Raw genomic sequence first — 17,965 nt, 5'->3', positions numbered from 1 at the left:
GGTGTTTAAAGCTCAAACAATTACATTTTTTCTAATTTGTTTTGTTATGCATGTGTTTCAGTTGAATTGGAATTTTAATGAATCAATTTGATTTGGATAATGCTTTACATTTGAATGACGGGGTCTTTTTTTTTTTTTTCTGTCAATCACTCCATTCATCTTTGTAACAAAATTATTATTTTTCTTTAGTTAGTGTTTTAGGTGTGATTTTTTCATTTTGAAAATGCTATACTCTGTAGAGTATGGATATCTATGTTGATTCAATTTGATAACGAACTATGAAAGTGATTCGAGCCTTGACAGAGTCACCTAAGATACCGTTATTTTCTTTTACTTACTCCGTGTATAATGGACATCCATGTATATATTCCCTTGCACTGTCTACAAACATTAATGATATTTTGATTAATTATTTTCTTTCCTTCGTTTCAATTGTTATATTTCTATAATTCAATTTCTAATATCTAATTTCTTCTTACTGCAATTCATCAATTTTTTGATTTCTTTGATAATATTTTTCATTAAAGTTTTGATAAATATGTCATTTCCTTTCTACCTCAAATCGTTAGTTTTCTCCCAAGTTTTAGTTTGTTACTTTATGCTGTTTTCGTATTATGCTATGTTTTTTGTTAGTGGTCACCAATTTATAGGTTCTCGATATAATCAAAGGTATAAACCCTCTCACACAATTTTTTTTTATTACATCTATTTCATTACTCGTATAATTTTGATAAAAGTTAAATTTTTTGGTTTGTTACTTATTAGGTCTTCGGTGATTATTGGGTTTATAAAAAATTTCTCCCTCCCTCCATTTTGTAGTTATGTTTTAAACAAAGCTCTCTTTCCATTTGCATAAAAGATGGAAGCAAAATGAGACTAATGAGCAGTAAACCATGATAAAAAAAATAGAGTATTGCTCAAACTTTTTGCTTTCATTTGCTTTTTCAACTAGATTATTTTTCTAAATCTTTCTTTTCTTATGGAGCTTAGTAAAGGGTGTTGTAGTAGTCTTTGTTGCTTTTCTGTGAGTGGCTTTGGTGAATGTAAAGTAGTGGAATGAAATAGAATGGATTGGTATGACCTATGAGAAACTTAATATAATGGCTTATTTGACTGACTCATGCACTGTACACTAGATTTTTTTTCCCGCCATAAGAAAATGTTGGTTTGGCCATTACACATTTTGGTGATTGTTGAGAGTATGTGTTGAGGATTTAAACCAAAAAGAAAATGTGCATAATGAGGATTAAAAAAATTGAAAAAAAAAACAAAAAAACAAAAAAAGGGAAGATAAACATAGATAAATCTTCTTCTTCTTTTTTATTATTGGTGAACACAGATTAATCTTAGAAACAAAATAAATACCTTGCTTAAGACAATATATGTTGGTAAATTTTGAGTTAATTTGGGAATAACTTTGTGCTAAGTTTTGGAATCTCCTAAGTTTGGAATTGCATAGTACAGGTTGGTATACATTGTTTGATATTTAATTTTCAATTTAATTTGTTGAGATTGCAGAGCATTTGTTGGTGTGCTTTATGTATGTAATTTTTTTTTTCTTTTTATTATAGAACGTTAACAAGTATACAATAGCGTTGATTTCTGTACTTTGTTTAGAGGGAGTTGTTATTTTATTTGAGTCCTGTACAGTGTGTCATACAAGTAAAATTGTTACAAGTTCTTTAAGAATAATAATATTTCTTTATCTTTTCTTAGTATCTTTATCAAAAAATGACACAGATTTCATAAATTTCAACATAGTATGCATAAATTACAACTGTATTTTAATCCCAATATTATTTACACCGTGCCTTTAGGTACAGGCATACACTATTGATATGACGACGTATAGTAGCTTTATGATTTTTTGGCTAAAATATTTGGCTTTTTGACTAAATCTATGTTTTAATTTCACCAAAAGTTATGAGATTTGATGAAAAATGAATTAAATTTAATGTAAATTTTTTAAAACACAAAATTACCTTTATGGAAAAATATAATTTATCAATATAAAAAATTATTTTAATAAAATGAAATACAAACATTTTCCTTTCACATTATTATTATTTTTATTCATCAAAACATAATGATAAGAAACTATATAATGTGAGTGTTTGGAAAGTGAGTGGGGCTAAAATAGTCCACTAAGAGATCAAATAGTTAATAACACAAAATGTCTCATCAAAATTATAATCATTTCACTTTTTTCTTTCAAAACCATCAAATCAACTACAAAAAAAAGAAGATAAATTACTAATAAATTCTAATAGCTAATTCACATAAAGTTCTATTGAAAATAAGTCATAATAAAATCATCGTTAAAAATAATTTTTTATAACGATTTTTTGCATATGTAGTTAAAAATTAACAATTAGTGATTTTTTTGTCACGATTTTTATAAATTGTTGCCAAAACTTATAATTAGTGGCATTTTTTTGTAACGAATTTTTCAAACTATCTCTAAAAATGGAAAATTAGTGACCTTTTTTTTGTGATAGTTTTTTTAAACTGTCGGTAAAACATTTTTTGTAATAAAATTTTTAAACTGTCGTTTAAAATTAACAATTAATGATATTTTTTAATAAGGTTTGATAAAAAATATTATTAATTAGCATCAGATTTATTAGACAATAAGTCCTCACATTAAAAAAATAAAAATTAAATAACTAACTTTACAAATACAACTATTTTAAGAAAATAACTAACTTTACAAATACAACTATTTTAAGAAGACTAAAAATAAAATAAAATAAAATAAAATTCAAATAAAATAAAATAAAATAAAATTCAAATAGATAACTAAAATAGGAAATTCCAAACAAACGTTGACAACCATCAATTTTATTTTTTATTTTTTCTTTTTTCTCACCTAGCCTCATGATCCGGAGTGGTAGAGGACCAAAATCGATTTACAGACAGCCCTTCTTCTTTATCGGCGGTGATGAGATAAGGTCTCCGATACACACAAAACCCCCCTCAAACCCTAACACGTTTCGAATTCGATGCCAGAGGCCAAAAAAGGGTAAGTTCCTGTATCGATTGGCCATGTTTGCGTTTCATATGCTTTGTTTCGTTGCTTACAAAACCCTTAATTCGTTTTGAAATTTTGATAGATTGATTACTTTGGACTTCGGGCAACAAAAGTAGCACAATTTTTATTTTTATTTTGGCTTCGATTTAGGCTTTCAATGCTGAAACAGTGGCAATTGACAATTGGCAATTGGGTATCTCGTCCTTACAAAATGGGAGGGAGGATTAGATAACTTGAAAGAACTGGAAATAAGAACACCTTTGTGACATATATAGGTGAGGATTAAACTGTTGCAACTGTTAATGTGGACATTTCTTTCATCAATGTTGGGATGCTCTTGTCTTATGCTGAATTGTCTTGCTTCAAATCCATTTTTTTAATCTATTGTGAATGCTGGTATCTTATCCTCTCAGTCTTGTCAGTAATAACAATAAATAAATAAACTCTATATATCCTTAGCAATAGCGTATAAAGGTGTATGCAAGGTGGCACCATAGTGCAGAGGTTTGTAGATGAAGTCACAAACACAAAAATGACATCAGGGATTAGGAGAGGGACTGGATGAGAAGTGAAGCACCCCAATCAGAGAGAGAGAGAGAGAGAGAGAGGTGTGTGGGGGGTTTTCTTCTTGCTCTGTGCATCTTAGCTCAAATTAGATTAGCTTAGCTTGGCTTGGCTTGGCTTGGCTTGTCTTGTCAAGAGAAGAGGTATTAGTTATATTATACCCCCTATATATAGAGAGTAAAAGTAATTAATTATTGAACAACATCCTTTAGTGGGTACTAGATTCGCCGGGTGGGTGGTGAGTTGGCTAGGAATCCCAATGTATAGTGAGTTGGCCAATTCCCATGCGCTAAGAATTTTCGGGAATCTCGACAACTCATATGAGGTGTTCAATGGAGTACCGTAGTCCCACCACTAAATGGATTTTGTTTGAATGTTGCAACCTGTACTGAATGGCAAAGTCTCTCTCACAATTTTGCCTAAGGCAACTTATCTGCATGTTTAAAGTGTCATGGCGTAACCTTCATTTCTAGCCATCAAGCCATATAAACCCAAAATTTTGCGGTGTATGCCCGAGTCGTTCTCGTTGCACTGCATCATTCTTGATTTCTAGGCCTTGCCTTGTGGCCTAGGTTGGCAATACGAAGTGTCTGAGAGGAGTTTTGGTATACAAGATGGGTGTTCAGTTGCTCATGCATGTGTCAATCGAGATCTCACCACTGCTTGTGTCATTGGACATCGAGCGTAGTTAGAGATTCAATGCTGAGACACTTAACTCCTACAAATGACCTTTGCAAGATGTCAAGAAAACCCTGCCTAGACACTTGTTCAAATGTCAAGAAATCTTTGCTTGAGGCCGAAACCAAAGCACACATAGAGTTTCGTTGATTCTTGACGAGCTCGTTTAGTAATGCTCAACTCCTAGAGGATGTCAAGACTCGAGAATAAGATGGTTAGACTACATGTCTGCAACACACAAGAGTATTGATGATGGAGATTCTGGACTCCCTAAGGACTAAGTAGCACGAACACGACGTTGACACACTGACAAGTCGATTTTCAAAAAATGCATGACACGACATACTTGGGACACGTTAAATAGTTGTATTCTTATAAATTTATTATATGTTAAATATATGAATAGTTGATTCAAAGGTAAGGAAAAAAACAACATAGCACTATATAAATTTAAAATTCATGTATCCCACAATGTAAACATCAAAATATTGTTCATGTAAAAATTTCAGTCTAAAGAATGTAAAATAGTTGTAGAATATAGAAATAAACATGATGTATTCATCTTATAGATATTTCAAAACATATTTAGAGTGAATAATTTGCATTCTAAAGAATTCAAAATATTTTTACTATGAAGAGATTCATTACATAGGTTGTGTTCGAAGGTTTTAAGAAGTGTCGTAGTGTTCGGAAAGTATCTGTAAAGTGTCCGGTGTTATGAATTTACATTTTTAATTAAGACATGTTGAAGAAGTGTCATACATGCTTTTTTGGAGTGTCCGCGGAGTGTTGTGTACAGCATGGGTGTCTGACATGGTATACTTCCTCTATGGAAGTGCCCATTCTTTTTAGCCTAAGGATGTCAAGAATGCGATGTGATGTGATGTTCTTGTCAAGGGACACTTGAATGTTGGCGATGGAGATTGTTAACTCCTAGAGAATGTCAAGAATGGGATGTTTAAAACACGACACACATGAAGTGCAACCCTTGAATGATACTTTGGTTGTGGAGAGAGTTGGAGTTTGGAATGGACCAAACATACAAAATTCGAGAACCTGGCGAATGTGATGATGTGACGAATCCAATGAGGTATCTACAAAAGGTAATGCTAATGATGTTGGAGATAGAAGATGAATGTCTTAACCCTAAAACTTAGCTTTCCGATGAAAAGGAAAAATAAATGAATAAATAAAAAACGATGCCCAATTAGTACACATTAATTTGTGTTTGGGAGGGAAAAGATTGGATACACACTTAATCTTTGGCATAGTACACAAAGTGGTTGTCCCATGACTTGAACCCGTAACCTCAAGGTTATTAGGCCAAGGTTTTACCATTGAACTAATGGTAAAACCTTTAATGCAGACATAGTAGACTTCACAATTTTGTACCATAGTAAATGAAATATGAAATGGAAAACCTATGATGTGCCATATTTATAGGTATTTTTTAGGGAGAAACTGATGAAAATTCAAAGAAATGGAACAACAAAATATAGGTATGATATGTGTATGGAGAATATGAGTTTGCTATGTTATTAAAATCATACAATTTGAGATTCAATTAATAATCTATGCAAAATTAATATGAATCTATGTGTGAATCTATTTTAGGAGTAAATGTATGGTGAATTGCTCAATTTGTAATCAATTCTTGATTCGATTAACTTTTTATGATTCATGCAATTCTGGAAACGATCGTGTCTGATATATTCCGACCATTTTTTACCTCTCTTTTCTTTTCTTCGTAAAATGACATAATACAACTTTGAAGAGTGTTTAGTACAAAAATAACTAATACCTATACATGATTTATTGTTAATAGGATCTAATCAAATCCAGTGAGATCCAACATGTTTTTAATCTTTTCTCTAAATGTTGTCCTAAAAAAAATCATAATATATCTGCACTCATGAGTTATTTATTGCTATTTTAGTGAAATAAATATAGTTCAATATTAGGAAAGTTAAAGTAACTTGCACCATGGATTCGGCACATCTCTTGCTATGAAGGAAATGTCTTCCCAATTGCAGTGTAAACTATTTTATATACACGTGCCAAAATCGATTTCTTTTATTTTTTTCCATATATACAATTGTTTAACATTATTTTTAGTAGTTTGTATTGAATCTTAACGATTCTTGATTTAATTTGAATCACAATTCGGATATTAGGATTTTGATTCACGATACGGTTCTCGAGTTGACAACTATGTGAGTTAGTGAGAAGTTATGCACCAAAAGTTTGATAACTTTTTATGCATTTATTTTTAGGTAAATGTTTGCATCAGCAATCATGAAACTGGAGTCATCAGATCCTTCTCTCTGTCTCTTTCTCTCTGACCTTGTTCATTGTCAGCTGAGGCTAATTATATATCTTTTGTACTATTTTGATGTTGAGTGCAGGTCTATGGAATGCATCACAAGTTCACAACGTCATCTGAACTAGTTCTGTCAGAGCTTTTATGGCTAATTTCTGGGTGAAACTGTTCGAAAGATTTGATATTGGATGGTGTCTTCAATTCATTGTGGTAAACTGAATGATATAGGACTGGTAGTTTTCGTCACTATAACCATTTTGTCTTAATGTCTGACGGTGTGAACATGGATGCATCTTCAGCACAAGAAAACAGTGAAACTAGACGAAGCTCAAGCCCTAGACAAACAACATCAATACAAGAACTTGAATTTGGCTCAAGAAGTTTGTTTGGTGAAGAAGCAGAAGAAAAGCATCCAATTGGCACTGAAAATGTAAACAAGGGATTGACAAAAGCCAGGGCTGCAGAATGTGACTATATTGGTATTGAACAATTTAAACCACTTTGTGAAGATCTGATAAAAAATTTGAGTTGTGAACAACTTGGACCACAACCAGAAGATGCCGCCATGAATTCTAACTCTGATCAGTTAGGTTTATTACCTGAAGATGTGGCTGGAAAAAATTTAAGTTCTAAACATGCTATGCCAGGACTCAATCATGAACTCGTTCCTGAAAGTGTAAATAGAGACACTTGGTTAGGAAAACAGAAAATTGGCACGGGAAACTTTCAAACTGGAACAGCTGAAACTGTGATGGTAAAATCCCATCCTTTCGGTTTTGAACAACCTGGCCCACCTTCTGTAGAAGCGACCAGAAATTCCAGTTGGGATCAACTGCGATCACCCCCAGAAGATGAGAGCAAAAAGTATCTGGAACAATTGGGGTTGCCACCAGAAGATAAGGCAGTGAATACTAGTCTTGAACATTTAGAACTGCCACGAGAAGATGCAACAAACAATCCTAGTAAATCAGTTGTGAGAACCTCTGGAAAATCAACCAAAGAGAAACATGCACTGAGATCTTCTGTAGGCAGTACTAGAGTTTTGCGTTCAAGGTTGCAAGAGAAATCTAAAGCTCCTGAGCCTAGTAATAATATGGCAGAACATGGTGATGGTGCTAATGGAGAAAAGAGAATGAAGAAGAGGAAGGAGAGACAGATGCAGAAAATTCCAGTTGATGAATTCTCAAGAATTAGAAAGCATTTGAGATACTTACTAAATCGAATGAGCTACGAGCAAATCTTGATTGATGCCTATTCTGGTGAAGGTTGGAAAGGACAAAGGTTTGTAGTCTATTGCTAATTTAGACTAAAGATTTTAAGGCAGTTTTTTTATTCTGGCACTGTTGCCTTCACTTTAGTGGCAGATGCATTTTTCATGAGTCTGATTGATCATATTCTTTTTCATGCTGACAATTTGATTGGATTCTGCAAAAATGGAACCTAAACTTCAAAATAATATTAATGTTTTAACAAAGATGTATAAGGGGTTGTTTGGTGCATCTGTTAAAACAAAGTGGTTGTTTGGCATGTGCTAAAATAGCACATGCTATTTTAGCACATTATCCTATTTAGGTCACAATCATCTTATTTAAGTTACATCACTTCTCTACCACATCACTTCAAACCCAACCCATATTTCACGTTTTTTTGTAAAAAGTTGAAGTATACTAATCTAGCACTTCCCAAACAACCTCAAATTATAGTTTATAAATCAAGTTTTTAATCTGTTTGGTGCATCTGTTGGATTATAGATTTAAGTTTATGAGTAGTGTTTGGTAAATAAGTTGTGAAATAGTTTTTTGATGTATAAATGTCATGTTTACCCCTGTTAATTGTAAATTGAATTAACTTTTATTTTTGTTATTCACTACTAATCCACATTTCCTATATAAAGGCCTCGTTTGGGAAGTGGCTATTTTAGTAGGCTATATGGCTATTTTAGTAGGCTATTTTGGTTTTTGTGTTTGGGAAGATGAAATGAATTTTTAGTTGAGTTGTTGTATTGAAAAGTGTGTTGAAATGATGTTTGAATTTAAAATGACAAATTTGTCCCTAAATTATATTTTTTTAATTGGATGTAAAGGGGCAAAATGGTAATTTAACCCTTGATGTAACAATTTTCGGCTGTGATAGTGTAGGCACAGCCTACACTGTCCGGCTGCAGCCTATATATATATATATATATATTTTTAAGAAAACTGTGAACAGTATTGACTTTTGGGCTTATTTTGCATTTTAGGATATAATAGCCTTAACTCACCCTCCCCAAACAGCGCCAAAAAATAAAAAAAAATTTAATCCACAGTCCATTTGGGTCTTTTTCTATTTTCACCAAAAAAAAAAAAAAAATCTAAGAATATAATTGTAAATTAACGTGCTCACAACATAAGTTAATAATTAGAAGCAGGGGGTGGGCAGCTTCTCAGAATAAACTTTTTTGGGTTAAAATAAGTTGCTAGAATAAGAAGCTGTTTGAAGTAAATTTAACCAAATAGTCCAAAATAGCTTTTCTAAAGCTAGAATCTATAAGTTGGCCACAAAAAGCCACACCAAACACCCCCAATGTATTGTATTAATTTATTATATTGTCTACTCTTATTATGTTTTATATTTTCTTCTTTATAGTCACGAACCCACAACCTTAGAGAGGATTGGAAAATGTTTGTTGGATGATTAGATTTCAGCATTAGTAGATATAATGTCAGAACACTTTTAATTAATTATTGTTAAAAAGGGTTGGACACTTACTGTGTTCATTTTTAGCCCAAGAGAGTCGGACAATGCTCCTATTTGGTGTTGGATGAGCACCAAGAAGTATTAACGAAGTTTCGAAAATTTTCTGTTGGTGTTTACATGTGTCTAACATGGAGACGACTCCTCTCCATACTAAGAATCATGAACACAGATACAAACACGGGTACGAACATGAGACACAGTGATTTTTAGAAAATTAAGTACGGACTGGGCGAGGATGTCATAATATATATATATATATATTTTACTATGCATATAAATATAAATTTAGGGCATAGAGATATGAGTCCCATCTTTATATATGTTGGTGTACTCCTTGTTGCATTCCCCTCTCTTTGTTTCCATACATTTTATTTTGACCCCAAATTAGATTTTTTAAATTATGAAAAAGAAACCCACAAAAGTGTCTTGATGAGTGTCCAGAAACACATGATGCACATGTCCATGAAGAGTCCCCAATGTATCCTGCAAAATTATAATAACTAGAACTGTAATTACACTAACCTCTATTGAGGGTTAGGGAAAATACATTGGGACCCACAACTTTGGCATGGTCACATTGGGCTTCCATAAGGTTTTAATTCGCATAACACTTGGCCCCCTTTTCTATTTTATCAGTAATTCATTAGTGATATGGATGAAAAATTAATGATGTTATCTCTTTTACACTAAATTGTATATTTTGCCTTGTTTATGCTTGTGTCTATACACCATTTGCATTAGCTCCGGTCGCTTTAGCCTTACTAAAAATGAGGTTGATGTAATTATGCTAAACTTGCGGGGCTTTATTGTATTTTTTCTAAACCTTAGGAGTGGTCAGTGTAATTTACTATAATTAAACAGATTGACACGCCACGTGGCATGTATGACCCATGAACACACATGTCCACGTACATTGTGTTGGTGCCCGACATGTGTCGGATGCTGACATGGAAAATGGAATGTATTTGCTTCCTAGTTTACATAAGTGTTTGTGCTACTTAGCATTTGTTGTATTGACCAATGTGTTGTGGGCTTCCATAGACCTCGTAATCATAACAATCAAGATGGTTGAAATCCAATATGATTGGTGTATCATAAGCTGATTGGTTTCGGGAGTGAAGAAATAACTTTTTTATATTAGGGTAAATTATAATGCACGCTCTGAGGTTTATTAAAAAAACAAATTCCCCCCTCACATTTGAGAAATTACATCCCACCCTTGAGATTTTCAATCACTTTCAACAAATGGCCCCCCTCCGTTAATCAACCTTTAAGTCTAGTATATGATGTAAGCAACAAATTTATTTATTTATTTCCAGAAATACCTATATTAACCTTTATGAAGTAATTACCCCCCTAGGAAAAAAAAAAAAAACACTTTATCAATTTAACACGTTATTTTCTTTTTCCTATCTCACCTTCTTTATTCCCCATTTTCTCTCAGCAAGTAACATCACTTTGCTCAACCATTACACCACCCTCTCCCACTCTCGATAAGCACCACTGTCATTATTGTGTACATGCATTTGGTGTGTCGCTGAGGAGGATTGGAGAATATTATGGTGGTGTAGAAGAGAGGAATTTGGTGGCATGTGGATGAAAATGAGGGTAGAACGATAGTTTCATTTTGGTATTAAGAGGGTATTTGAGTAAATTTTTTAATTTTTTTAATTTTTTTTTTAGGTTAGGACAGTTGCAAATTTTTTTTTAAACAAGGAGTTTTTTTTGTAAATTCCAGAACTTGAGGGGGAATTTGTATTTTTGACAAACCTCATGGGCTGTATTTGTAATTTACCCTGTATATTAATTCATTCTATTCATGTCGCTGCTTGTGGCTTAGTAGTGCTTTTATCTATTCACGAATTCCTTCCTAATTGTTGTTGCATGCTATTTTGGTAATTTTGCAGCCTAGAAAAAATAAAGCCAGTGAAGGAGCTTCAACGTGCCAAATCTGAAATTTTGCGCTGCAAATTAAAAATAAGAGATCTATTCCAACGTCTTGGTTTGTTGATTGCTGAAGGAAGGTTTCCAGAATCCTTGTTTGATTCTGAGGGACAGATTGACAGCGATGACGTAGGAGATGCCTTCTCATAACAAGCCATTTTTATGTTTGCATGGCACTCTTACTTCTAATTCAATATTATTTTTGGTTCTGATGGTGTTTGTTAGTACTTTTGGAGTGGCAGATACTTATACCTCTATCTTCTTGTGCCAGATATTCTGTGCAAAATGTGGGTCTAGAGATTCGCCCGCTGATAATGATATCATACTCTGTGACGGTGCTTGTGAACGTGGTTTTCACCAGTTTTGTCTGGAACCACCGTTGTTAAAAGAAGCCAGTATGTCCAAACTACTCACTTGATAGGACTAACCTTGATTTTTTGTTTCTCGACTTCCTTATTTTCTGTTCAGTTTTATGTCCATCTTTTTTTCTTTTTTCTTTTTTTTTTTTTTTGTTGGTCCTAATTATATCTCCTCCACTTTATAGTTCCTCCTGGTGATGAGGGTTGGCTTTGCCCTGGATGTGATTGTAAGGTCGACTGCATCAACTTGCTTAATGATTTTCAAGGAACTAATGTTTCTATTCTGGACACCTGGGAGGTCAATTAAAAATTCTGGTCTGTACTATTGTCCCAGATTAATGGGTCTTCTTATATGTTGCTTATTATGCTCTTCTCCATTCACAGAAGGTGTTCCCTGAGGTGGCAGTTGTAAATAAGCGATTTGATCGTGTTGGACTTGGATTTATGTCCGATGATTCTGAGGACAATGATTATGACCCAGATGCTTCAGAGTTGGATGAGAAAGTTGAGGGAGATGAATCAAGTTCTGACGAATCTGATTTCTATTCTGCTTCCGAAGACTTTGGGCCTTCACCAAATAACAAGCAGAACTTGGAGCATTCTTCTGATGATTCAGAGGATGATGATTATGATCCTACTGCTCTAGATCTCGATGAGCAGGTTAAGCAGGAAACTTCAAGTTCTGATTTTACGTCTGACTCTGAGGATTTTAGTGTTGCATTTGAAGACGAACTCATGTCTGCATTATCAGACCATACTGAGCCCTTCGGAGGCTCTGATGGAGAAAGATCTAAAGTTATTCGGAGGAAAAAACAATCTTTAAATACTGAGCTGTTATCTCTAATAGAGTCTAGTCCCAGCCAAGGGGATTCTGCACCTGTAACTGGAAAAAGACTTGTAGAAAGGTTGGACTACGAAAAGCTATATGATGTGAGTTCCCTTCGTAACATTAGTCTCAAATCATGATCTCCCCTGCATCATGTTTACCTGCTGCATTTTGAATTGATGGAATCATGCATGATACTATGTATATTGAATTAGTTTACTTTAAAATGTAGGCTTAATTAATTTATTCTTTTTAATTGGTTTGTGTTCCTGCATTTGGTATTTTACCTAGCTGTCATTAGCATGTTATACACTGAGATTTTCGAACATGTTAACCATTGTGACATGATAGACTGTGTAATGGCTTCACGTGGGGTTTTTTTTTTTTTTTTGTTGAATGATGTTGTCAGTCAAACCAACTTATCCCTATTAAATAAATCAACTACTGGAAACACTGCAGTGTTGTACTATTATTATTATTTTTTTTTGGTAGGTAAGTCACAAGTTATATACCAAAAAATAGATATTACAATGAGGCTCAATACACTCCCAGACGCAACACACCCTTCGAGGAGGGAATAAACAAGCCTAGCTTCTACACAAAATCTAACAAGTAGATTAACATTCAAGGAGAAATCAAAGCTAGGCTAAGCAATAATCAACGGACACACCTACGATTTCATAGAGTCTTACAACTTGATTTTTTAGACTTGATAGAGAGGCCTAACCTCTTGAGCAAGTTTAAGATTGGCGATTCTCTCAAGAAGCTTTTTCTTGTTTTCCACTTTTGAAGATAGGTTTGTCCAGGGAACGACGAATGTTCCATCTAAAAGGGATCGAGGAGCTCCTTTGGGACGTGAAGATCGTTTAGAGGCTAACCCATTTATATTACCCACATCCCCGACAATTTCTTTCTCTTCCTTTGAAGCCTCTACATTTGGAACATCTTCATTCGCATTAAGCACACTCTTAAGATCCACACAAAAAGAAACCTCCTCATTGGCTACACAAGTATTGAGAATATCAAACGCATTCGATGAAGATGGAGTGTAGGAACAAAGTTAACAATTGCATTTCATCTGTACTTGCTTTCAGCAATTGAGGGTTCCTCAGTGGTGGGGGGGACGAGAAGGGGAAGGAGGGTAAGTGTGAAGCTCATGTTTTCATAGTAGTCTTTATGTTGGCTTCATATAGTTCGTTCTTATTGCTTAATGATTAACATTGCAGTCGTGGAGTTCTAAGTAGCCTGCAGGGACTAATATGTCTCTGTGCTATTTCATATCTGCTTTTCAGTGTTCTTCCTTAGGGCATAGGCCTCATGGCTCTTGCATTAGGACTGCTTAAGATGCTTTGGGTCATTACTCATTACTATTGTAAATATTTGATGAATTTCTTTGAATGTTTATGAATGATCGTCTCGGTTCCTAGTCTATATGCAGTCTTTGTTGATGCATGTTCCTTTACGCTTATGCCATCACTTGATCACTGTATAACCAGGCATTTACCCTCACTTCCCGTTCCCTTGTATTTTTGTCCTCATTTTTTTGGGTCTTCTAGTGCACTTGCATCTTGACTCTATTACTTTATCTTTCGTCTCTTATTTTTGTTTATGCTGCCCTGATATGTAAAGGAGGCATATGGAAATGATTCATGTGATTCAAGTGATGAAGATTGGATTGATGCTGGTGACATACCAAATAAGCGAAGGAAGAACAATACCAAGAAAGTTGCTTCAGCATTTCCCAGTGGAAGGACTCCAATTATAGAGGGGACAAATGCAAAGGATATGCAGCACAACCAGGAACAGAGTGAACATACCCCTACGAGAAGAGCGCTTAAGAATCTAGATGTTGAGGGCACATATAATTCTCCTGCTAAATCACATAAAGGCTTCTCTGAATGTGGTTCTAGAGATAGTACCACTAAAAGATCATGTAGAAGACTTGGAGAAGCTGTAACTCAGGTATCGTGTGGTTGTCAATTAATTTTACTAATCTAGATGGTAGTCTGTATATAGAATCAACATTTTCCTGTCCACTCAACTGTAAATTGGGTTATTTTGTGACTACTATTTCAATTTCTGCAATTAATATTTATATAACATCTGAGAAAAACTAATGCTTCATCACGAGCCAGCAAATCTTATTAGGCTGCGGTGAACATCCTGGAATATTAGCAATGACCTTGTGCACAAGAACTTCAGCCTTGATCTAGTAGCAAAAAGCTACATTGTTAGTGTTGACGTGCTCTTTATGTCCCTGTGGCATCTTACCTCTTATTCTTTTCACATTTAAATCAACAATTGTCATGATGCTTGTTTTGCAGGGACTCATAAAATCCTTCAACGAAAATCATTATCCTGATCAATCTATGAAAGAAAAATTGGCTATGGAATTAGGAGTTATGGTTCATCAGGTTAGCAAATGGTTTGAAAATGCACGTTGGAAATTTTACCATCCATCACCTCAAATAAATATTTCAGAGCCCGGACCAAAAATGGTGACAGAAAACATTTCGTGTAATGGATTGAGCATGGTCAATTCATTGACTGAAGAAAGTAGCGGGCAGAGATCTACGACCCCAGGGGGTCACAAGAGAAAAAGTCAGTCATATGATCACCATGGATCAGAGTAAATTTTGAGTATTGAGGAGACATGTAAGCTGAGTGGACCAGTTGATTTACCAAAAGCTCAACAAGCTCAAAAAAAGTGGCAGACATAACACAGAAATATGGAGATCACTTTCCATCAGTTACTCCTTGGAAGAAAGGAGCAACTGAAACAGAAGTCTTCCTCTTTCAGGTCAGTGCTTTGAAATTGTGCTCGTATCCTCAGTTAGACTCAGAAACATTTTTTACACAAAGATCTTTGTCCCCAACTAACACTGCACATGCCAAAACCAACATCTGGGTGATGTATCTCATTGAGAAAGGTTCCCCAAACACTAGAAAGTGTTTCCATAACCTTGTCCTCTTATCCAACTGATTCTTCCATGCATGGATCGTGCATATTTACCTTCATTGTGACCTGAAACACATAATTGCTTTGGAAACGCAATGGACTCATTTAAACAAAATACCCATGGCTTCCAATTTTTTAATTATTTATTGTTTTCTAGGGTTCAAATTTTGTCTGGCACAATGGCCACGGGGCTAAATAACCTTTACATGACATGATGTGAAGGTTGAGAGTTAGAAGCTATGAAGGTGGTTGTGGAAGAACATTGTATGGAGCTATATTGGATTTATAAGTGATGATTGATTATTTTTTGGCTACATGTGTGCCTGTATTTTATATTTATTATTTGTGAAATACGTGAATGGAGTATACCAATTAAATGAAAATGTTCTATTGGTAGAATTTATTGTAATACTCAGTAAGTTCTTTTAGAAAAATTTGATAAATAAAAAAAGAACAATAGGATCCATTTGGTGTATTTTATGGGTTTGTTTATGGCTTTTTATTTTTTTGGAGTGTCTTAAAGTGTTTTGTATAGTTTATGAGGTAAAAATAACTTAAATACGATGAAAAATTAATTATTAGGGCCTTGTTTGGTAACACTTCCGTCTCCTTTTTTGTTTTCAGTTTTTTCTTTTTTCTTTTTTTGAAACTGGAAACAAAAACTTGTTTTGTATATTGTTTTTGTTTTAAAAAAAGTAAAATTCTTTCTAAATTTTTTATTTTTTTTTTTAAATAAAGAAAGTGTTTTTACTTGTTTTCAAGCAAGTTTTCATTCTCTTCTCCCTCTTCCGCCACCACCTCACACACGACCTTCAGCACCGTGGATTGCTAGTCGGCCGACTATCAACTACCTCTGACGAACAACCAGCAAGCTCTAACACCTTCCGGCAATTGGCAAGCTCCTACAAATGACTAGTCACACTGCCAATGACCTCTGCTCTGCAGAATACTCTAGCGACTGCCTTCGGCCACCCCATTGCCGATAGCCAAATCCACCAGCCATCTCCAGCAACTCACCAAACATTTTTCTTTATTTTTGTTTCCATTTATTTTATGAACATTTTTGTATACCAAACAAGTTTTATTTTTACTTTTACAAAAAGAAAAACAAATACTAACGGGTCGTTTGCTAAATCTTTCGTTTTCATTTTTTTGAAAATTGAAAACGAAAACTTGTTTGGTATATTTTTCGTTTCAAAAAAATTGAATTGATTCTAAAATTTTTAAGTTCTTTGGAAACTAAGAAAAGGTGCTTTCATTTGGTTTAATTTTGACTCACTCCTCCCTCACCCACCACCACCCACTGCTCGTGGTTGGCCAGCTGATTTCCGGCGTGCTCTGGCCAACCACCTGTGACTCTCCAGTGGCTGGCTGATCATCGTTGTGGCCTCCAGCGACGCTTTGGCCAACACCTCCAACAACTCATTAAACATGTTTCTCTATTTTTATTTTCATTTTCATTCGTTTTAAAAACATCTTTGTTCACCAAACAAGTTTTTATTTTTTTATTTTTGTTCTTTACAAAAAAGATGAAAACCTATTTGTTGTTTGTTGTTTTTTATAAATAAAAAACTGACTACATTATCAACGGCAAGTAATTGAGGACAGGATGCTTTTAACTGTTGTGGTTAGATTTTCATATTTTAGTTTGTCATAAGCTGCAACAAATGGGAAATGCCATTTAGTTGTCTTAGGCCTTTATCCAAGTAGCCCCAAATAGCTATATTCTGTAGTAAGAGCCGGTGATTTGTCCATAATTAACATGCAGTGCTCAAATACTTGTACATCATCATATTGAAATTATATTTTTGTCTGGTTAAACAAATCTTAGCACTCTGATAACTTTTATATCTTGTGTCAGTTCCATGATTGTGGTCTTGCTCATGTCTAAGACGACTTCAATGATATGGATCATTTTTAAGCAATAACCCTCAGGAGATTTTTACTCTGGTTGACCACCGCCAAAGAACTCCACTAGTGATTTTTTTTATATTTTTTTAGGTCCGTTTAGTCTAGAAGGATTCAAAAAGTAAATTTTTTTTTTTGAAAAAATCTAAAGTTAACTAAAAATAAAAAAATAAGTCAATTTTTTTAGTTTTTTTAATCTTTAGTGGAGTTCTCTCTCTCTCTCTCTCTCTCTCTCTCTTTTTAAGTTCATTTAGTGAAGAATTTTTTGAATTAATGTGTGGTGCTACATCTGTGAAAGTGGGGTTGACCTTTAGCTTTGGCTTATCTTTGCAGGGATTCGCTGTTGATGCTTGCAGTTGCTCGTAGACGTCGTGCAGTTGGTGCTTGCCTTTCTTTTTTCAGTTTTAGATTATTATAGTCTTTTCCATGTCTTTTAGTTTATGTGTAAGTGGAAACTCTATGTTCCCCACCTTTATTTCTGAAGTTCTTATTTATCCTCAAAAAATATTGATTAAGGAATGTTAGTTCAAAAACTGACGTGGTGGTTTTTTTTTTCGGCCTTCGAAGGTTATGAAAGTAAATTCAAGCATGCTAAAAAGGATTGAATAATGTTTACAAATTGGATTAAGCTAAACATTTA

The 17,965-nt window shown here is 34.1% G+C and overlaps 1 protein-coding gene across 3 annotated transcripts; it reads left to right on the top strand.

Annotated features, from left to right (window-relative positions):
- The first annotated feature begins 2,806 nt into the window (after positions 1–2,806).
- LOC114318783 (pathogenesis-related homeodomain protein) lies at positions 2,807–17,923 on the top strand. Of its 3 annotated transcripts, XM_082899902.1 has the most exons (11): positions 2,821–3,022; positions 3,182–3,306; positions 6,679–6,803; positions 6,893–7,874; positions 11,237–11,402; positions 11,545–11,668; positions 11,818–11,930; positions 12,017–12,562; positions 14,088–14,420; positions 14,783–15,258; positions 17,659–17,923. In XM_082899902.1, exons 3-10 carry the CDS (start codon positions 6,782–6,784, stop codon positions 15,089–15,091), a joined length of 2,595 nt encoding a protein of 864 aa, XP_082756028.1. In that variant the 5' UTR covers positions 2,821–3,022; positions 3,182–3,306; positions 6,679–6,781; the 3' UTR covers positions 15,092–15,258; positions 17,659–17,923. The 3 variants fall into 3 exon arrangements, with proteins under 3 accessions (XP_082756027.1, XP_082756028.1, XP_082756026.1); XM_082899901.1 differs by lacking the exon at positions 3,182–3,306 and having other exon boundaries at positions 2,807–3,022; XM_082899900.1 differs by lacking the exons at positions 2,821–3,022; positions 3,182–3,306 and having other exon boundaries at positions 6,714–7,874.
- The last annotated feature ends 42 nt before the right edge of the window (positions 17,924–17,965 follow it).

This window comes from Camellia sinensis, chromosome 12 (assembly GCF_055761805.1).
Source record: "Camellia sinensis isolate YWXY chromosome 12, ASM5576180v1, whole genome shotgun sequence".
Lineage (NCBI taxonomy): Eukaryota > Viridiplantae > Streptophyta > Magnoliopsida > Ericales > Theaceae > Camellia > Camellia sinensis.
The sequence above is the reverse complement of the archived record's forward strand: the minus strand, read 5'-3'. Positions and strand labels throughout refer to the sequence as shown.

What these genes read in the sequence shown, in the direction of transcription:
- LOC114318783 (XM_082899900.1), top strand. Translation starts at nt 6,859, where the DNA reads ATGTCTGACGGTGTGAACATGGATGCATCTTCAGCACAAGAAAACAGT. An exon ending in GACAGATTGACAGCGATGAC is followed by an intron (nt 11,403 to 11,544) that starts GTAGGAGATGCC and finishes TTCTTGTGCCAG; the next exon opens with ATATTCTGTGCAAAATGTGG. An exon ending in ACCGTTGTTAAAAGAAGCCA is followed by an intron (nt 11,669 to 11,817) that starts GTATGTCCAAAC and finishes TCCACTTTATAG; the next exon opens with TTCCTCCTGGTGATGAGGGT.